The following is a 23,077-nucleotide window of genomic DNA, read 5'->3' as shown; positions in this document are numbered from 1 at the left end:
ACTTACAACTAAAAGATGTAAATTCCCTTATTTGCTCTGCCACTAATTATTGCTATAACCTTAGGGAAATCACTTCGCCTGGGCCTCCATTTGTTCTTCTCCAAAAGGAGGGGGCTGGATTGGGTGATCTCTCTGGTCCCTGTGAATCTCTATCTCTAGAAAAGGCCTATATGGAGTTAATCTATAGGTCTGAATATCAGACACCCAAGCAGTCCAGTTGCTGGGGGAAATATTTTTCCAACGGGATCTTTTGACACCTTTCAAATAATTTTCACCTGTTGGACTGATCTTGTACTTACTCTTTTCTCCCTTGAGAATTTTCTCATAAGCACTTATCATTAACCTTTCAGCCCAAGCCCTTAAATCTTCCCCGGCATGGTTCTAGAACTCAGGGGGAAAAAAGCCATCAATTCATATTCTGCCTGAATGTCCCAAAGCATTGCCATAATTCAGTTTTATTGAATGATTAATAGCTCTGGCTAAAAGCTGCAGTTACTAATGCAGTAACTAATGTGGGATATCATTTACCTGGTAAAAGACATGACATGAAATTTGATTAGGTCATATGTCTAAATGATGAAAATATAACTGTCTGAGAATTGGAAAAAAAAATCAGTGAATTGGTTGATTATTCTACAGTCCTCTCTCTCCTCTAACCTGTAACAGGTTTTGAACAAGTCTTCTTTTTTCTTTTCAGGCACTGAATTGATACCTTACCACTTTGTAGACTAATCCTGAGAACAATTTACTACGACAAGACATTGTGTTAATTTGCCCTCCCCAAAAACTGTGCCCTGACTCACAATGTCCTTCCACTTCTTTTTCCTCAAGAAGTGTTATGCAACACAGAATAGTTATTGATCAATTAATGTAGACTCATATCCTTCTTCTAATTTATTAGGCAATTCAGCCTGATCTCCTTTCTGCCAAAGAGGCAGAGCTGAAGATCCTTTTCCTTGTTCCTGCCAGTGATCGAATACAAAAGGAAGTTCATTCCTGTGAAACCCTACTCAAGTCTGTGTAGTTGCTTCAGTAATAAGCACTTCCTCACTTGGATAGTATTGTAACGAATAGAAGGGGAAAGCTTATGCAAAATGCATGTAAGAAATCTTTCTAAGAAATATTTACTTTCTCAGCCCCATTTATACTTGGCAGAGCAGGCCTTAAAATTTGCCATTTGACAGTTAAAAAATATTTACTATGCCTCTCCAACATGTAAGGCAGTGAGTGGCTAAGCCCTGGGAGATAGCTCAAATTAAATATTCCCCAATATTCCTTAATAACCTATATGACTCAAAGCCTGACCTTTGGTAAGGAGATGATAAGACAAATACAGAGATAATTTTAATGAAAACTAGAAAGTGTCTGAGAAATAAAGCATGGGGGAATTAGAGAAGCCTTGAAGTCATCATCCTAAGAGCTTAATATGTGTTTGAGGAATTGAATTATTGAAATAACAGGCCAAGCAAAAGCCTTGGGAACATTGTTGTCTCACCAGATTTTGATTTCCCATGATATACCTTCTTTCCTTACAGGTTATAAACAAAGGACTCTTTTTCTTTGGGACAGCAACAGCCCTAAGTGGTACCTGCTTATTTATAACTTACATGTCTCCAATGGTCCAACTGAAGATGCTGTGGTGCTGGATCACTTCCTTCAGGAGCACGGAAAACCTCTTTTTGAAACTTCCATGGAAGTAAAAGAGTGAATTCTAGATTGTGATATAGGCCATTATGAAGGAGAGTTATCTAATGGCAGATGGTTGGTTTCTTGAAAAAAAGACCTCAGGCATTCACAAACATATATTGACCTTCATTTACAATTCATTATTAAAAAGCATCCTTCAAATGATAATGCCATTTGAATTAAATTTTTAAAGAGTATACATTTTTTAAAAATTGAGAGCACTAGAAAGATTTTGGACTCTCAGAATATTGTCCTGAAGGTCCAAAATCATTTTATACATGACAATGCTATCAATGAAATCCTCCTGGAAATGTAAAATTTTTGAACTAATTTCTTTTTTTGAAAACCCTTACCTTCTAACTTAGAATCAATACTAAGTGTTAATTCCATGGCAGAAGAGTGGTAAGGGCTAGGCAATAAGGATTAAATGACTTGCTCAGAGTCATACAATTAGGAAGTGTCTGAGGACAGATTTGAATCCAGGTCCTCCAGATACTCAGCCGGGTACTCTATCCACTATGCCACCAAGGTGCCTAAATTTCAATAGAGAGAGATGAAAGCATTATAGCAAGACTCTGGTTTATTACTAACCTATATGGGAAGTATAGTCTGTTGTATAGTCTATTAGCTCCAATATTAAATAAAGTATTTCCCCTGTCAACACTATCTCTGGGTTTCTATCATGGAAATTAAAAAGGCAATGGTACAGATGCCTGATTTCTCCTGAAATGCAGAAAATCCTTTTCTCAGCAGCTTTTATAGGTACCTACCTCTTTGTTAAATGAATTTGAATTTCTTATATATTGATCCATTAGCTAGGTTCACATTATAAACAAGAAAATGAAAAATAGTATTATGTTGTCAGTACCATAATTTTTTTTAAAAAGGCTATTTGTGTGGTCCCACAAGAAGTCATTTGAGGGGTAAATTCACATTTTTCCCAGGATGTCAGTAGAACTTTTGGCCTCATAGGTTTCTCTAAGGCCAGAGCTCAGAAATGAGGAGAAACAACTTGATTTGGAAAGAACACTGGACAAGGAATAAGTAGACTTTGAGTTCTAGTCCAGATTCTTCAGTAGCTAACTACAAGATCTTGGGCAAGTGATTTTAGCTCTCTCTAGTTTCCTCTTAAACAGATGGAGAAGTTAGACTAGGTAGTGTCTAAGATAACTTCTAGTACCATCGTTCCGAGCCTCAAGTGACCCTGGAGAACTCTAAATATGTATAGAATGAAAATGTTATTTGTCCCAGTTTTACACATTGTGCTCCTGGGAATATTTATGCATATTCATAATAGTGTGTCCATATTCTTCTGGAGGGAAAATAAAATATATGCAGTAATTAATCAATAGAACTTTTTGAGGCCCAGCAAGGCCATGGCATGGCTCAGTGAAGGCCAATTACATTTTACTTAAACAATTTAAACACCTTAATTTCTATACAAAAATAGAAAAATGTTAAATATTTTAAAATGTAAGCTGAGATGTTTTATTAGAAATATGAGACATTTTACTTTATTTTAGACCTTCAATTACAGTTTAACCAACTTGATCTTTAGCTATAAGTTGGGGTTGGGCTAGTCCATAAAAGTGACTTTCAAAAGCACTTTTTGCAAAAACTTTTTCTTTGGTTCTTCTCTTCTCGGTCTATCAAGAAATCCACTTTGAGGTTATGAAACATACAAGATGTTATACCAACAGGTCAAGCAGTTATTGTGACAATAAAAATTAAATAATAAATATGAAATAATGACAAGTGGAACAAATATTTCTCTTCTAAGTCCAGGGAAGAAGCTGGTGTAGAAGAAAAACCATGGAAAAATTCGATTCATAAGATTAGGGTTTAAGTTCTGGCTTTAATATTTACTAGTGTTATCCTGGGAAAAATCTCTTAACCACTCTGAACATATATTAAATGAAAGGATTGGAGTAGTTGAACTCTAAAGTTTATTCTGGCTTTAATATTCTATAATTCTGCATGGTAGCACTCTGGAAGCCATGTAAATTCATGATTTCAAATCAGTCTTGTTTTAGTTACATCCCTATTTGGGAAGAATAGCCTGTTTTCCAAGCCTTAACCATTTTCTAACACACTGTTGGTGCTTGACTAATACTATCCCTTTCTACCTGTGTTCAGTAAATGTTATGTGCTTGGCAGATATATATGGAAATTTTATTAAAGTGATTAATAAGCCTTACATCATATTTTTATCACATATAGGTGATGACTCTTCCCTGGTTAGTGCCATATTTACTAGATATATTTTTTGTTGATGCAGAATTCTATATTTTAAGTAACAGAAAAGTATTTTTAGCATTATCTTAGAATACAAGAATAATTTTTTTTTTCAAAATGATGTCTTCTGTCCTCTAGCACTCACATATTCTATAGTCGTGTTAGCAACACATCTGTCTTAATCTGTTATTTGGTTGTCATGGGTACATGTAGCATCAAAGTCTTCTGCCAACATCCATTTATTAGAAACTGGGAAAATACCTATAATTTTTCATTTTAGAGTTGGATAATCATGATATCACATTTATAAAGAAGACAGTTGGACATAGTAGTTAGCATAAAGAACTGTGCACTCTCTAGTTACAATTGATGAGTTTTCCTACCCATTTTATGCATATATGTAAGATGCAGAATTTTTAGTCACATATTCAAAACAGAGAGAGAAAGCATCACAAGCACTAGAAAGCACAGCATTTAGAAACAGTTCCAATAAAAATATCCTTCTTATTTGGAAAACAATGACTCCTAACTCTCTTAACAAATTGTATGTAAGGCCTTGCAACTTAACCTTGCCAGGCCTCAGTTTTATCACCTCTAAAATAAGGAGATTGGATTAGATGACCTTTAAGACTCTTCCAGCTCAAAATAATCCTCTAAACATCTTACGTTGTTAAGTTGTATTTCAGTACATGGAGCACCCATTGACCAAAACCATTGTTCGGGTTATTTTCTGAGGCCAGTGAACATAATTGGAGTTCAACTGGGTCAACTGGTGTTTATCATATCACAGTGGAGCAAAAATCCTCTGGGAAATTTCATCACAGTCTTCAAAACTAAAAATCAGAAGCTGTGTTCACCAAGCAGAATCTGGTCTTTTCCTGTCTCCCTCCATCCCTAGAGAGGTCGAACTTGGATCACATTCACCTTTGTCCCACTGTTTTTGTCATTCTCATCAATCATCTGAGTCTCATCACTGGTGATGATGAAAATGATGGAGGAGGAGCTAAAAGTCACTTTCTTCTTTGGTCGATCTCCAACTTTCTGGGACATCACTATAGGTCTTATCTGCTTTTCGGTCCTGATGACAGGTCTATCTTTCTTGGGCTGCTGGAATTTTAGCAGCCTGAAACACAGGAGCTGTAAAAGGCATCTCCGAAACTGCACAGGAAAAGAATTATGACAACAAAATACCAAGTTAAAGGTCTTCCATCTGAGATGCCATTCAAGAAAATGATATGGAGATGATCCTGGAACTTGGGATTTTCTTGAGTAGAGGGGTGGTAAATTCCCTAAGTGTGAATAGTGTTAGTTACCCTCAGCCTTCTTCTTAGTCTTCTATGCAAAATAATTTTCAAAACAAAACATTGTGTTGAGGCCAGAATCTAATGTTCACACCCTGTAGAGATCCTATTAGTTTTGCAGCAGGGCAAAAGGCCAGAGACTTACACCTAGCTGGTCCCATAACAAGTAAGACTGGGCCAAAAGCTATAATGTTCATCAGTCCTTAACTCTAAGTGGAACTCAAGACAGTCTTTCCTTGGTTGGTTCTTTAGATTCACATTTATATTACAAAGAAAATATATTTATGATGATGAAGATGACTTTCGACTCATACTGGCTATGTGACACAAGGCAAAGTCACTTGAACCTCAGTGCTCCAGGCCAGTGGTTCTCAAACTTTTTTGGCCTACTGACCCCTTTCCAGAAAAAATATTACTTAGCACCCCGGGAAATTAATTTTTAAAATTTTTAATAGCAATTAATAGGAAAGATAAATGCACCTGTGGCCATCACCATTTCCTGGATCTCTGCAGCACCCACCAGGGGGTGGTAGTGCCCACTTTGGGAATCACTGCTCCAAGCAAATCTCAAAGACTAAAAATTACTGAGTTTCTGACCTGCCTGAGCAGAGGGAGTTCCCTCCAGTAAGAATTCCCACTTATAATGAATGCCCACAGAAAAAGCAATTTCCTTTACTTGGAGCTGAATAAAATGTGTTTTATTTGCTTTCAAATTCAAAACAAGGAATGTAAAACTCTAAAAAAAAAATACAACAAAAATGTATATTAAATAGTCTCTTAATTCTGCTTTGGAATTCTAGGAATATCTGCACTGAACAATTTAGCCCTTAGTATAATGTTCTATATTTTTTCATATTTGTATTATCTCCTCCACCAAATTGTAAGTTACTTCAGAGTAGACACCATGTCTTAGAACTCTTTGTATTCCCTATTATGCCCATTCCTTATCTCTAACTAGTCTTAAAAGATCAGGCTCTCTCTTTACAAATTATGTTCTCTAAGTTATTTTCCTCTCAAGCCAATGTAAGCTTTTTGAGGTTGTCTTTGAATCCCCAGGGCCTTAGAGCAATGTCTCATAAATAGTAGGTACTAAGTACATATTTGTTGGATTGTAGTGAATGAAATTATCCTACATGTGACAATCAGCAATTCTTACTAATTACTGAAATATGGTCGAAGGCAAGTAACAAATTCTCTTTCTCTATATGTAGCCTCACTTCTCCGCCATTTTACAAAAGGAAAAACTAAATTGGAGAGAGGTTAAAGACTTTTTATGGATTTTCACATACATCTGAGTTAAAGAGATAATGATGGCCAGATTAACAACATTCTCTTTTGTTTGTTTTTTTAAACCCTTAATTTCTGTCTTAGAATCAATACTGAACACTGGCTCCAAGGCAGAAGAATGGAAAGAGCTGGACAATTGGGATTAAGTGACTTGCTAAGGATTACATAGTTTGAAAGTGTCCAAGACAAGATTGGAGGACCTTCTATCTCCCTGTCCACTAAGCCACCTACCCACCCCTTTATTTTTTGTTTTAATGTAATATTTAAATCTTAGCATCGGTTATAATTATAAATGAATCAAGTCAAGAAAAACTTGTTAGAAATGAAGTTCTCTTCAGTGAAGGAAGAATATTGGGTTGCCTAAAACATGTTTGAAGAACATTAGTAATCATGAAATCCCAAACCGTATAATTCTACCTTATAATTAGATTCATTTACTTCACAAGGCAGATTTCAGTTAGATATATCTTATTTTTAAGAGGCAATCAAATATTATTTTATTGATTTTTACATCAATATAATTTGTTCTCTTACATTTTAGTTGGAGAAACTCTTTTCCCCATCAAGGGTCACTGAACCACTGCTGGAAAAAAGTATATGAGGACACATGATCTCAGAATGGAAAATGGTCTCAGAGCCCATCTTGTATCCAAACAGGAATCCCTCTACAAGAGGATTCATGCCTACATAAAAAACAATTTCCTTTATTTGGACCTAAATAAAACATGTTTTACTAGTTTTCAAGTTCAAAACAGGGAAGATAAAACTATTTTTAAAAATACAATAAACACATTAGTCTTTCCTGCCTCTGAATTCTAGAAATGTCTTCACTGAATTGTCTATATTTAGTGTTTTCCACTTTTTCATATTTGTGTTATCTCCTCAAATTGTAAATTACTGCAAGGTAGGGACTGTGTCTTATAACTCTTTGTATTCCCCATTATAATGAGCACATTTTGGCACATGATAGAAATTCAATAAATACCTAGTTTATTATCTAATTTTACATATGTTTTTCCATGTGATGTCCTGTTAAGGGAGAGAGATATGTGAAAAAGAGAGAGAATAATGGAAAACAAAGAAGAGAAGAGAAGGAAAGGTCGGGATGGTGAAGAAAGAGAAGCATGGGGAGAAAGAAAGATCAAAAGAGGAAGAGTAAGAGGGGGAGCTTTGTGAAATCTGAGGTTAGTATATCCAGTTAGTATCTCATGTCATGCCATGTGCATGTGGTCTATGAAATTCAGAGTCAGTTATAACTTGTTATTTTTCTCTGAAAGTCATTCAATAAATAGTTGTTAGCATCTAGAGAAAAGGGGAAGGAAACAAGCATTTATAAAGTGCCTGCTTTAAGTATTTCACAAATATTATCTTATTTTCACCTCACAAGAATCCTATGATATAGGTACTTTTATTATCCCCATTTTGCAGTTGAGGAAACTGAGGCAAATGGAGGTTAGATGACTTGTCCAAAGTCACAGAGCTAGGAAATGTTTGAGTTGGGTTTTGAATTTAGGTCTTGACTCCAGGCCTAATTCCACTTAGCTGCCTCACTACTCTACCTATTTCATATATAAGGCAGAATGCTAACTGCTAAGTTTTGATGAAATAATACAATAATATAAAGTTTTCAGCTTTTCAACTTTAATAAAGCCAAATCATTAAGGAGTTGACTTTGTAATGCAGAGAATTCTCAGGGTTGATTCAGTTACCACCACCACATTACTTGACCAGGACTTTAGAACATTTAAATTAAAAAAAAATTTTTTTAACTCTACCAACAAAAATCCTTCAAAGATGATGTGACAGTTATCATTTCAGAAACCTTTCTCCTAAAGAAATAAATGCTTCTGTCGACAATAACCAACATGAATTTCATGAAAAAAATATTTTTTAAATTGCTTTGGCTCTTCTTTGTGAAAGCTCTTGGCAGGATGAATGGCAGCATCCCATTCAAATAAAAACCATGGCCACATGCTCACACTGGGATCCAGTTCTTGGACTTCTCAGGATCACAGATGTAGCTGAAGGGACTTCAGAGACAATCTAGACCAAACCCCTCGTCTTGCCTATGAGGAAACAGGCCTGGGGAGGTTAAGTTGCACGCTTGCCATATGTAAGGTCCAGAGTTAGTCATAACAAGGGATAAAGAGATATAACAAAACAACAAACCATAGTTTTTGCCTTCATAATTAAGGAAAGGAAATTCAGCCTATATAGATGAAAAGATTACAAAGCTCACAAAGGCAGTAAACATCAAAAAGTAGGATTCAAACCCAGATCCCCTGACTCCAAAGCTAAAGCTTTTCCATTGGTACTATTCCTCATTACTCCACTTCTTTTCTTTGGGAGTGAGGGGGTGACCTACATTCTGTCATTACAATGCTTTTTATATGGAAAATAGACTCTTTTTAACTAGGATAGTTTCTGTTTACTAATTTAAACTAATGACTTTAGATGTATATGTGAAAGATAGAATCTGGTTTGTGGAAGAATGACCAATAAAACATAAAAATACATAACTATGATCTTTCGTGATGTGTCTTTCCACTGGCATTTTCTAGTTGCTGCAGAATAACTTAATATGTGGGAATCATCATTATCATCCTAGTCCTATTTCCTCAAAGAATGTGGATTTGAAAAGTAAAACATCTCTCGGCCTATCATTTCCTCTGCTTACAAGGCATTTCCCCTTCAATGGCTCATCATTTTCTACAGGACGAGACGCAGAATCTTTAGTCTACATTCTAGATCTCTTATACTACAATCTTATCCAACTTACTACTCTAAACTTCTCTCCTGCCACTCTCTGCTTTCAGCCAGGCTGGCCTTTTTACCATTTCCAAACACACATTTCCTATTATTATCTATCTGGGGTAGATGCTCTCCAGTTGTCTCTGCTCATCTTATTTTTATCTCCTCCTTTGGGCTGGACTCAAACTGGGCCACCCTCTTTCTTTCCTTGAAAACTAGCTCGCATCATTTTTCTTCTCTGAACTCTTACAGCCTTTATTATCTCGTCAATGCATTTAATGGCCTTGCCTTGTTAACTATCTTTTCATCTGTGTATGTTGCATTTCCTTGTTGTTGTTTCCGTTGTGTTTGATTCTTTGTGACCCCATTTGGGGTGTTCTTGACAGAGATACTGGAATAGTCTGCTATTTTCTTCTGCAACTTATTTTAGAGATAAGGAAACTGAGGCAAACAAGGTTAAGTGACTTGGCCAGGGATTACACAGCTAAGAACTGGATTTGAATTCACAAAAATAAGTCTTCCTAACTCCAGACTGGGTACTCTATCCATTGTGCAACCTCGCTGCCTTAACCAGGCTATGAGGGCAGAAAATGTGGATTGTTGTTGTGATTGTACTTCTATGTTCCTTTTTGTACCTGTCTCTGGCCCTTACACTTGGCAAGTTAAGTGACTTAGTTAACAACCTTAATATGGACCTAATTAGTAAATATCCAAAGTCAGTAAAATTTAAAGTTTCACAAAAAAATGTTAAATATTCTGAATATTTCTGGATCTTTTTCTTCTCCCTGCTAAACTCTGATTTAGAGAATTATTCCTAATGCTGCTTTCAGTTTTCCCCAATTTCTGATGGAAAAAAAATACATTGTTATAAAGCATACCTTTCTGCTCATGAAGATGTAGATAATTGGATTGTACGCAGTACTAGATTTGGCAAAGAGAGATGCTATGATAGCCACAGTTGGTGTGACCAGGCTGCCATAGCCATTTGCTACCAAGAGACAGATCACTGCATAAGGCATCCAGCAGAACAGGAATATTGCTATCATTAAAAAACACATTTTGGCTACTTTCTTTTCATATCTCAGGATTTTAATCACTTGGATGGTTTGAAGCTCTTCAACACATCGGAGCTGCAAAAAGGCAAAAAAGGAAAAATTAGAAACAAACTGAAAGCCAATTTAAAGAAAATAATAACTTTCATTTGGTTACATCTTACAAAGCTTCAGTATATACACTATTTGATTTCATCCTTGCAACTGCTCTATGGAGATGTTTAAAATACATAAGCAGGTGGTGCAATGGGCAGGGTACTAACCTGGAGTGTGAAAATTCTGTGTTCAAATCCAGCCTCAGACACTATGGCCCTAGGCAAATCACTTAACCTCCATTAGCCTCAGTTTCCCCTACTATAAAATGAGAATGATAATAATACCTGCCTTCTAGAGTTGTTATGAGGATCAAATGGAATTATATTTGTAAAGTACTTTACAAAGCTTAAAGCATTGTCTAAATGCTAGATATTACTATTATAAGATAGGTATTGGGGCAGCTGGGTAGCTCAGTGGATTGAGAGTCAGGCCTAGAGACAGGAGGTACTAGGTTCAAATCCGGCCTCAGACACTTCCCAGCTGTGTGACCCTGGGCAAGTCACTTCACCCCCATTGCTCACCCTTACCACTCTTCCACCTAGGAGTCAATACAAAGAAGTTAAGTGTTTTAAAATGTAAAATAATAATAATAATAATAATAATAATAATAATAATAAGATAAGTATTATGATTGACATTTTACAAATAAATGAAATAAGGTTCAGAGAAGTTAAACAACTTGCTCAGTGTCACACATGTAATAAGGAGGAGAGTTGGACCTCAAACCTAAGTCTCTTGACTGTAAGACTGGTATTTAAAAATTTTATTTGTGCTTTGTTATGATCTAATAAGGGGCACTGAGGTAACAGTTCTCTTGTATATCAGAGAGATTACAGATTTGGGGTGGAAGGGAGGCCTCTTGTTTACCCATAAGGGAATTTCTCTGTCTTCTTAGCTGGGAATAATAAAAACTATTTTCAAGTTTCTTTAAATAGTTAATAGGTAAATCATTTAGAGCAGGGGTAAGCAACATATGGCTCTTTCTGCAGGAGCCATAAAGTCCATTTTTTTAGGTGCTGTTACAGGAGCGCTCACTGTGAGCACTATATGGCTCTCACGAAATTACATTTAAAAAAATGTGGCGTTTATGGCTCTCACAGCCAAAAAGGTTGCCGACCCCTGATTTAGAGCTTTATAGGTTTACTCTGCTGGTAAACCAGTAGAGGAAAAAAAAGAATAAGGCTTAGAAGAATCTCTGAGTGGTTTTTTCCCAGACTATAATCCTGTAGCTCTCAAAATACATACTAAACTTCTGTTGGTAATAGGAGTTTGGGAGGCACAACATCAGTTGGCCACCTAACTATGGAATTCTTTTTGCCAAAAGCTCATAAAAATTAAATTCATGGTATAAATGCATGTATTTAATATTTCTGCTACTCTGCATTTGATTGTGAAGCTTTTATATCCTTTTCTATGATCTTTTTTGGGAAGGTGCCATATGCTGCTGAGAAAAAAGTATGTTCCTTCTGCTTTGTGTTGGTTCCAAAGCAGAAGAGTAGTAAGGGCTAGGCAATGGGGATTAAATGACTTGCCCAGGCTCACACAGCTAGGAAATGTTTAAGGACATATTCGAACCCAGGACTTCTCAGCTCTGGGCCTGGCTCTTGATCCACTGAGCCACCCAGCTGCCCTTCTATTTTATTGATGTAAGCATTCAGAAATATACATTTTCCTCTAGTTACTGCCTTGGCTACATCCCCAGAATTTTATGTTATCTCATTATTGTCATTCTCTTTAATGAAATTGTTGGTTCTTACTATAAAGTGATTTAGTTTCCAATTAATTTTAGTCTATTTTTCCATTGTGTTATACCATCAAGAAGTATGTTTAAAACACCCATGATACAAATATAAGACCTATTAATCATTTTATGAACTTTTAATAGACATTTGAGGGTATCAATTAGGATTTGTTAAATCAAGAAAATATAAGATTTTAAATTATACACAATACCATTAAGGCTTTGTCAGAATCTCTCTCTTGCTCTCTCTGCTCCTCTGTCTCTGTCTTTGTCTTCCTTTGTCTCTGTCTCTGTCTCTTTGTCTCTCTTCCTCCCTTTCTCTCTCCCTCCCCCCTCCTCTCACTCTCCCCATCTCCTTCTCTCCCTTCCCCCCACATAAGTGAGTCACATCTTGAAAAAACCAATAATGTGTGGCTTTGTTAGAAAAGTCCCTACATTCCCCATACTATAAGACCTGACAACTAGTAATTATGTACCATTACACTGGATACTGCTCCAGCAAAAATTTTGTAACGATGTATTTGAGAGTTAAAGAAGTTGCAACTCACCATTCGGATGGCGTACAAAATATGGCCATAGCAATAGGCCATGACACCAACAGGTAACATCAGGCAGCCAAAGAATAAGAAAAGCACAAAGGAGGAATCATTGGGGTCTTTAGATTTCCAGTCCACTGAGCAGCCTAGGCCATGGATTTCCAAAGTGTATCTGTTCCAGCCCAGGAGAGGAGCTCCAGTCCATACCAATGAGTAAAGCCAGATGTAGGTTATTGCCCTCCAGGCCCAGGAAAAATTAATCACTTTGGCATGGACAATTCGATTGTAGCGCTCATAGGCAAGGACAGTGAGGGTCATAATGGAAACAATCCCTGCAAAAAAAAATGAAGAAATGGGAGAGCACAGAGCGGCCCAGGTAAATGATGGAAATAACATGATCTTCTTCATTGAGAAATTCTCAGTGCACAGATTAAACAGACCAGGAATCAAGGTTTAACTTTCCAAAGTTTAAAGTAAGTTGGGATCCAAAGAGATCTCTGCTCAGACTTATAAAATGTTAGCAAGAACATTAACTATCTTGTGTAATCCAACATGAAGAGAATAAGTAATCAGAATTTTTAGAGCATAGAGTGAAAAATCCATACTTAACATTTTCTTGCCATCCAGAAACCTTGGGATAGGAATTACAAAGAGAGACATCATTTCCTAAGATAACCTCTTTTTACATCCCACTTTGGCTAAATCTGAAATCAGACAAAGGATACAGAGTGTCCTTGTATCCTTTCGACTATTCAATTGGAAAAATATTCCTTTTTTAAAAACTCTTAGAATTAATACTGAGTATTGGTTCCAAAACAGGAAAATGGTAAGAGCTAGGTTGAGTTTACAAGGATACCATCTACACTACTAAAAGAGTCAGATCAACAAAGTACTAGCTTCATGGGACACTGTGGGGTCACTATTGCTGACTTCACCCTGACCAGGAGACTGTTTTTTAGCCTTAAAAGATCATCTTCCAAACCTAAATCAAAAGAGAAATACCTTATTTTTCTCTGAGGTCTAATCTGTTCTGATAGATTTTTGCTTTTCATAAAGCAAACATAATTTCTTTTCTTTTTTCCTTCCTTCCTGCCTCCTTTCCTTTCCTTTCCTTTCCTTTCCTTTCCTTTCCTTTCCTTTCCTTTCCTTTCCTTTCCTTTCCTTTCCTTTCCTTTCCTTTCTTTTCTTCCTTCTTCCCTCCCTTCCTTCTTTCCTTCCCTCCTTCCATCTTAGAATCCATACTGAGCAAAAGAATGGTAAGGGCTAGGCAATGGGGGTTAAGTGACTTGCCCAGGGTCACACCACTAGAAAGGGTCTAAGGTCAAATTCAAACCCAGAACTTCCTATCTCCAAGCCTGGCTCTTAATGTATTGAACCACCTAGCTAGCCTTGAAAATATTTCTTAATATGGACTCCACTAATTTGATTCAATAAAATTAAATGTTAAGATTATGATTGACAAGTTAAAGTGCTTAATGGGAAAATACTTCTAAGAGACTTTAGTACTATAATAATTATTTAGCTATATTTAGCTATATATGCATGATATAATAAGCAGCTGCTCCCTGAGGAAGAGATAGAAAGCAGTATGTACCGAGAGAATCACACCACCACCCTAACCACCATCTTTCCTCATACCCTAATGGAAACAGCTCAGGATCCAAGAATTTTAGGAATAAAGCTTCCCCAACTTGGTCCCTGGACCTCCTCCCAACTCAGCCCCCTTAGATACCACTGAGAGGAAAAATCATTGTGGAGAAAGGGTCCATCTTCCTCATTATCACCATCAACAATTGCTGGTCAACTGCCAGCAATGGGTGAACAAATGCAGGAGTGCTAGAAACAGTCTAACATACCCCCTCCTTGCCCTCCAAACCACTGGTCTTCCTTTCTGCTCAGCCCTAACAGTCGCTGTCCAAGGAGGCAACTCCTGTGGACAAGGGTTTAGCAATTCCTCCAATTTCCAACCAACTACCACTCAGAACAGACAAGAAAGCCTAACTACAGCAACAAGAGATGCCAAGGGAGAGACAAGAAGTAGCATTCACCAGCTAGATTAAACCATCACCACCTTGACCACCGTCTCCCCTGAGAACTTGAAAGAAGCATCCCAGGACAGAGAACCAAAGAGCCTTTGAAACAGCAGTGTTTCTAGCTCAGTTACCAAATGGCTTTAACATCAGAAACTAATTTGATTTTCAGTAGAATGTGAGCTCCTTGAGAGCAGGGAGGGTCTTACTTTCTATTGGTATCTTTATCACTTAGCACAGGGGTTTACACAGAGTAAGGGCTTAATAAATGCTTTATTCATTCATTCATTTTTTCTTTCACTCATTCATTTGTTATTAGGTTGGGGTAAAAGAAAGGAACACTGAAGCAATAAAGAGAGAGTAGTTGTCCTATTAACTGGTCTTAGAATACCAATCCCATTTTTATGGGATCACCTAACTTCCCTATTTGATCCCATTATCAGTATGTAAATATGCAGATCATAAACCATTTATGAACAGCAGCTAAGTGCCACTGTGGATAGAGAGGTGGGCCTGGAGTCAGGAAGACATGAGTTCAGATTTGGCCTCAGACTCTTACTAGTTGTGTTGACCCTGGGCAAGCCACTTTTTGTCTCAGTTTCCTAAAAAAATCATATATATATATATATTTATACAAATTATATGTATATATACATACATTTTGTACATATAATTGAATATAAATATTCAATTATATGTAAAAATTAGCTGGAAAAGGAAATGGTGAACCATTTCAATATCTTTTCCAAGAAAACCCCAAATGGGGTCACAGAGAATCAAACATACGGAACAACAACAAACCTTTTATGACTTAGTAAATAAGTATCTGAGGCAAATATATTTACCTAGAGTCACACAGCTAGTAAAGGTCAGGGATGGGATTTTAACCCAGAGTAACCTCTTTATTGAGTGTGGCTGGGTATTCAATGGTATAATTACCACAAAAAAAATTGTTAGAGCATGGTCTATGTCTCAATAATTTCAGTTCATTTACATTTATCATCATTAAGTTTTCCCACCCAAGCACAAAAAATTAGTGTCAATGAGCACACTGCCTTACAAATTAGCACTTATCTGCTCATGTGTTGGCAGGTAAGAAAAGAGCTCTTAAGATTAGAGCAAAGAAAGAAAAGAGTAATCAACTCAGTTTTAGAAAGAATAAATTTTCTCTGTTCAACAAATGAAATTATTAAAGACAAAACTGGTGGATTGATTGAGTCATTAAAATTTAAAAAATCTTGCATGATAAAAGGAGTATTTTTAAAACAAAAGGAAAAGTTTATTTATGATATTTGTTATACATTTGTATAGGTATTTTGTTTGTAATTGAATACTACTATGCCATAAGAAATGACAAGAAAGATGATCACAAAAAACCTGGGAAGATTAATATGAAGTGATACAAAGGGAAGTGAGCAGAACCATTACAGTATTTCAGTATTTCAGTAGCAACAGTAATTTATGATCATCAACTGTAAGTGACTTAACTATTGTCAACAAGGCAAGGATCCAGGACAACTCCAAGGGACTCATGACAAAAAATGACTCTATTGCCATAGAATCCTAATGGAGTTTGAAACATACCATTCTTCACTTTATTTCCTCCATGAATTTTTCTCTAGAGTAAGCAAAATGTATCTTGTTTTACAACATGATGAACAAGGAAATATGTATTATATGATAATATGTGTACAACTGGTATTATATTTCCTGCCCCCTTGTAGAAGGTGGAAAAAAAGAATAAGAAATAGATTTTGGACATAGCTAATGTGAGAATTTGTTTCTATTGAATAAACATATTTATTACAATTTATTACATAATTATAACAACCATACATCATATTATTGTTACATATTATATTGTTATATATTAAAAATAAAAGATAAAAAATTAGAGCAAAGAGGGAAAAGTAGTTTTAGATTTAGTGTTATATTCTTGTTTTTCTTTTTTAATTAAAAAAGAGAATTATGGACAGCACAGGTATCAAATGAAAGTACTGAAAAACTTGTTCACTATGACTAGTTAACCATGAGGCTATTCCCCATTCCTTATGCCATGGCAGATAGATTTTTTTGACCCACCTCATTTTGTCATACTCATGTAGATGGATTTGGTCTCTATCACTATAGCTGAAATACATGTAGCCCCACTAAAATATTCTCTGGATCTATATACCTTGGGATAATTTTGTTTTTAGGATACAATCTGATATATGCTTTGAACCTTTTAATTTTTGTGGAAACCAGTTTATATTCGTGAGTTAAGTCTCTTAACCATTCCCATTGATTTCAAAAATGTCCTTCCTTATCCCCAAATATTATTTTTTTAGGGATGAGATGGTGTTTTGGGAATTCCCTTCAATATTTGTTATCAAGCAATCAACAGGATATTGGTTTGAATGCCTATGTCCAGAACTCTGCTATATTCTGTGGGAGATAAAAGAGGCAAAAGACATGGTCTCTGCCTTCAAGGATCTTATAGTCTGCTTAGGAAGACAAAACTAATATTTCACATGAAACCATTAGAGAATATATGAAAGAATACGGTAACTTTGTGTGGGATGTGATGCTCTATGAGATTGAATACACTTCGGAGAACATTTCCCGGAGGAGAAGGAACCCACGTTGAACTTTGAAAGATACTTAGGATTTTGATAGGCAGAAAGGAAAAGTGAGGATGTATAAAATCTGGGTGGCAAGAAAGCAAAGCTAAAAACAGCAGAATTTAGGGGCAAATAGATAGATCAGTGGATAGATAGGTCCTGGTTTCAAATCTGGCCTTGGACACTTCTTAGCTGTGTGAACCTAGTCAAGGAATTTGATTCTCATTTCCTAGCCCTTACCACTCTTCTGCCTTGAAATCAATGCACAGAATGATTCTAAGATGGAAGGTAAGGCTTTAAGGGGAAAAAAGGAGAATTTGAAACCTACAGTTAGCTGGTAGTTTTATGTATAGTACCACTGGCTCTGAAAAGAAATACATTCCTGCTTTTTACAATTGAGGAAAATGTATTTTCTATTCCACCTCCAAAACTGGACAGACTATGAACAAAATGAATCTGAATAACTGAGAAGCATAGTGTCAATACTAAAAGAGATTATATTTGTGCAGTACTCTGCCCTTCAGATCACATCTGAACGATTGCATTTAGTTCTAGGCACCCCATTTTGGGAAGATACTAATAGCCCAGAGAACATTCCAAAGGAGAATGACTATTATGGTGAAGGGTCTAGAGATGGTGCCATTATAAGCATCAGGTGAAGAAACTATAAATGTTTAGTTTAAAGAAGATCAGTCATATGGAAAAGGAACTAGATTTCTTCTGCTTCCCCCAAAAGGGAAAAACTCAAGAATAGCAGGTTAAAATTTCAGCAAGGAAGAGATTGGCATCATGGGAAGAAAATCTTTTAAGCAAAGCTGGCAAAAAGTGGAATGGACTATTTCAAGAAATAGTGGGATCTCTGTTACTGGAAGTTTTCAAGTAGAAGTTCAATGACCACTTGTCAGCAATATTATAGATGAAAATCTTTGTCAGGTATGGGCTGGCCCAAATGGCCCATGAGGTTCCTTCCAACATTTAGATTCCACACACAGGATTCTGTGGGTATAAATTTCTATTATTTTTATCTGCCATCTTTTAAACTATTTATCAGGTCAGTCATATTAAGCACTCTATATCAATGTGACCCTAAAGAAGAAATCCTGGTACAGGGAGTTCCCAATACCAGTAAAATATCAGATCTATTCCCTGATCTTGCTCTTGAGTCTCTACCAGAACAAGCTGGTGTGGCATTTTTGAAGGAATTTTTTGGGGGGCATAGGTTGAACAATCACAAAATTTGAGAATTGGAAGGGATCACAACAACCATTCAATCCAAAGTACTAAAAAGGAATCCCTAGTGTAACATATCCAACGAAGGGACCATCTAGTCTGTAGTTTTTCTCTGAAGATTGAGAAACACATCACCTCTTCAACATTCCATTCTACTTTTGAATATATCTAATTTTTAGGAAGTTCTTCTTTACATCAACCCTAGATTTATGGGTCTTTGTAATTTCTGACTATGCTAATAGTTCTGTCCTATGGGGCCAAACAGAACAAATCAAATCCCTCTTCTATGTTACAATCTTTCAAATATTTGAATATACCTATTTTGAGTTCCAACTCATCATGTCCACTTCTACTTTCCAAACTAATTATCTTCAGCTTCAGAAACTCATCTTCAGAAGACATGGAGCACTGGACATCTTCAGAAGACATGGAGTCAAGACAGCTTGGATTCAAATCCTACCTCAGAGACTTAGTAGCTATGTTCACCCTGTGGAAGTCATTTAATATTTTTGACTTTTAATTTCCTCAACTGCAAAACAGAGTTTATGGCCTTTAAGGTTCCAGCTCTAAATCTATACTCCTGTGACCCCATGGTCCCTTCAACCTGGTTGTCCTCTTCTGGACACTTCTACTGATGACATTCTATGAATAAGTACTTTATAATTCTGGTACTGTTAGCCACTTGCTTATTTGTAAAGTTAACTTTCGCATAAATTATCACTCGAAATATATTCAAAGCTAAGAAGTCTGCAATTCTCACTTTTGCTGTGAAGTACTTATCATTGAAAATTAGGATTATAACAGTCTAGTAATTCTAGATGATTTTTAGTTCAATATACACAGAATTGGGAATGTAAATAGCAATCCCCTTCATTAGAATTACACACTCATTTCAAGGTTGCACAGAAGAGGGTTATAAAAACCATCCAGTATATTTTCCACTGGACAGTTAGTCCAGAAAGATAATGAATGCAAATGCATATGTTTTCCTGATTACACGGGAGTCGTATGGGTCTGAGATATAACTTGCTGAGAATTATGGCCAAAGTACTATTCCAGTGAATATGTTTATCCTTATGGTTTATGTATAAAACAGATTTAGAATTTGAGTGACCCCAGAGGCCATCTAATCCAATCCCCTTATTTAATAGGTAAAGAAACTGAGACTCAGAGAAGTTATTTTACTTATACCAAATCATACTGGTATGAGCTGAAAGTAGATTTTGAACTCAGATTCTCTGATATGTGAAAGAGCTAGTGCTTTTTCCTTCATATCACTCAGGCCAAGAGAATTAAGGGAGTATTTGATGAAAATAAGACATAATGAAAAGTTCTGTACTTGAGAATTAGAGACTCTAACCATTCACTAGCCATGTGTCCTCGGAAAAGATGCTCAATCTCTCTGAGACTCAATATCCTCATTAATAAAGGAAGGAAGGAAATAAGCATTTATTAAATACCTACTATGTGCTAGGCACTCACTTTGTAAGTAGATTCTAATTTAATCTTCACAACAACCCTGGGGAATGATTGCTATTGTTTTTCCTGTTTTACAGTTGGAGAAAGTGAGAAAAACAGAATTTAAATGACTTGCCCAGGTCAGCTAAGAATCAAAGGCTAGATTTGAACTTAAGCTTTTCTGATTCCAATCTTAGCACTCCCCCTACTGCTTTACCGATTTACCTACAAAATGAAGATAACGCCTTCTTCACAGCTCTATTGTAAATATTAAATGAAGCTGCTAGATGGCTCATTGAATTAAGAGCCAGGTCCAGAGATAGGAGGTCCTGGATTCAAATATGCCCTCAGACACTTCCTAGTTGTGTGACCTTGAACGAGTCATTTAACCCCCAATGCCTGGCCCTGATTGCTCTTTTGCCTTGGAACTAATACACAATACTGATTCTAAGATGGAAGGTAAGGTTTAATAAAAAAGATTAAATGATATGATTTGCTTTACAAATAGAACTTAGAAAAATATATAAATGCTAATAATGATAGCAATAATAATAACAACAATGGTCTGGGAACAGGGTTGCCATTGCTAGGATTGGATGGAGACACAAGCTGAGGGGAAAAAATGGTAGTAGGGTTTCAGAGAGTCATAAAAAGCCAGCCAAAAATAAATGACTTTTTTTCCTCAAGGAAAAATCATTTCCCCTTCTTCCCACTAGATGGCAATATTGATTAATTTACTGTACCTCCGGTAAACTGACACCAGAGTCTCAGTAGCAGCAGTCACAAAATAATTTGACCACAAAACATTTATAGGCTTAAAACAAACAGATATAACCCACAACGCATGTTGGCCTGGGATGCTTGGAGTATGCTACAACCAGGAGGAGAAAAGAGAAGGTTAAGGGATTGTGGGGCAGGGGTAAATTAAGCCTTTTATGATTAAAAATATATTATCAATATTTTCATTTCATATTTATTATGAAGGTGAAAATATAAGTAGTGATTATATTTTCCCATGCAACTCCAGGTTATACTGCATAGAATACCAGGAACAGCTTGGGAAATGATAAACTAATTTACGGAATAGATTTCTATTCAAATAAGTCTGGAATGATCAGGATCTTGGGATATATGAAGAGTTGTACAAGGGGCAAGAGAAACGCCCTTGGTGCGGTTCATTACCATTGGATGGGATGAAGAAAGGTAGGTCAGGGAACCCACCTACCATCCAGATTTCCCATTAAAATATGTAGCACCAAGGGATATTCATGCTGGCCTCTGAGAACTGACAAGTAGCCCAATACTATAGGTTTTATTTTATTTTTAAAAATTTTTCCATGGTTACACAATTCTTATTGTCTCCCTCCCCTCTCCTGGAGCTTACAAGCAATTTCACTGGATTATACATATATTCTAGTACTACAGATTTTAATAAACACTTACATAGCTGACTAAAGGAGCTAGATACTTAATCTCTCTCCCAGTGGCTGTGCCACTAAAGCAGTGATCTGTTCATTTTTAGAAATTCAAATCTATACAGCAATTAAGAACCCTGGATTAAAAGGCATGGATTTTATAATTTGCTATTTAATTTTGGGATCCTGTACCTCCATTTCTGCATTGTAAAAGGCACATTATAATAATGGCCATTGAATTGATATACAACAAAAACATACTTCTTCTGACTATGTTGGAGAAACTTTGAAATAATTGAAAATTTATCACATATATACTTCATTTATAATATGTATTTTAAGAAATGCAGTTGTATTGTTCTTAGGTATATACTACCACTGGAATTAGGCAAACTAAATGTTGCTTAATGGCTCAGAAAAAGTCAGATAGCGCTAAGGATAGTAGGGTTATTATCTATTAGGAAGGAAGCATGGCATAGTGGGTAGAGTGGAAAACTTGGAGTTACAGGGACTCTTGTTTCAAACCCTTTTTCAGAGAGGTATTAATTATGATGATCTGGGTAAGTTGCCTAACCTACCTGTGTCTGGCTCAGTTACCTTCTCTGGAAAATAAGCTAGAGAAGGTTATGACAAACTACTCCAATATCTTTTCCAAGGAAATCTTAAATGACATCATGAAAAGTTGGACAAGACTGAAAACAACTGAAGAAGAGAGAAATGTAATGATTGAATTCTCAAGAGGCGGTATTTCTTAATTTTTAAGTTAGTTTATTAATTAGCCACTCAATAAAATCTAAACTAGCCAGTAGCCTCCTTCCATCATCCAATAGATGTCAAGGAACATGATCAGGACAAAAGAGATGGGGAAAGAGAACAGCTGGGCAAGAGAGATCAAGTGAACTTTATCATATAAATAAATAAACAAATGAGTGAATGAATGAATGAATGATATATATATATATATATATGTATATATATATATATATATAATCTTCCCTGGACATCTCAAGATATCACTGATTGGTAAAGACCCACAGAGAAGGTAGACCCAGAGACCCCAACTTCTCCTTCATTACTTCATCATAGGAAGAAGCGGATCTCAGAAGGATGCCAACATGCCCCCTTCCTTCTCATCATGTGGCTAGGTCACAGTAGTCCAAAATGGCTGCTTAAGACACGATGGTTAGAGTTTTCTGGCTTAATTTAATCTTTTAAGTGGGTCAAGTGGCTGCTCATCCCTTCCCAGAATCATATTATCCTCAACAAAGATCTCAATAAAAGGGAACACTCAACCCAGTTTCATAGCCTGGCAAAGAGAGTGTGTAACCTCAGCTCAAATCAGACTGTTTCAGTCTTTGCTTGGGGTGTGGGGTGCTGAGGAAAAAATATTTCATAAAAAAATCCCAAATCAACATTAATTTCCCACAGAAATAAAAGACATCTTTCCCCCCACGAGCATAATCTATAGACTACTCAGACAGAAAGAAGACACAGATGAAGTTTGGGAAGAATATCACAAGCCTGGCACAGAGATATAATATAGTGATGATGAAGCCTAATTATGTCCAGACATTTGCTAGAGTTCACTCTTCTAAAATCAGAGCAGCAGATCACTTTTGTATTTGCCTTCATGATAATTCCATCCTTCAAAATCTG

The 23,077-nt window shown here is 36.2% G+C and overlaps 2 protein-coding genes across 2 annotated transcripts in view; one reads left to right on the top strand and one right to left on the bottom strand.

Moving 5' to 3' along the window:
• Positions 1-2,086, top strand: part of KMO (kynurenine 3-monooxygenase) — a 51,618-nt gene extending 49,532 nt beyond the window's left edge. The window contains exon 15 of the mRNA XM_044676678.1: positions 1,536-2,086. Within this exon, the coding sequence (XP_044532613.1) occupies positions 1,536-1,700 (165 nt within the window). The 3' untranslated portion in view covers positions 1,701-2,086. The remainder of the gene's footprint in view (positions 1-1,535) is intronic.
• A 54-nt stretch (positions 2,087-2,140) lies between these two features.
• The window catches only part of OPN3 (opsin 3), a 67,584-nt gene continuing 46,647 nt past the window's right edge, over positions 2,141-23,077 (bottom strand). Inside the window, 4 exon segments of the mRNA XM_044671808.1 lie at positions 2,141-3,399; positions 4,845-5,079; positions 10,139-10,390; positions 12,698-13,017. Coding sequence (XP_044527743.1) covers positions 3,263-3,399; positions 4,845-5,079; positions 10,139-10,390; positions 12,698-13,017 — 944 coding nt within the window. The 3' untranslated portion in view covers positions 2,141-3,262.

The sequence above is a fragment of the Gracilinanus agilis genome, chromosome 4 (genome assembly GCF_016433145.1).
Source record: "Gracilinanus agilis isolate LMUSP501 chromosome 4, AgileGrace, whole genome shotgun sequence".
NCBI lineage: Eukaryota > Metazoa > Chordata > Mammalia > Didelphimorphia > Didelphidae > Gracilinanus > Gracilinanus agilis.
Note: the sequence above shows the minus strand (reverse complement) of the source record. Positions and strands in the feature narration are given on the sequence as shown.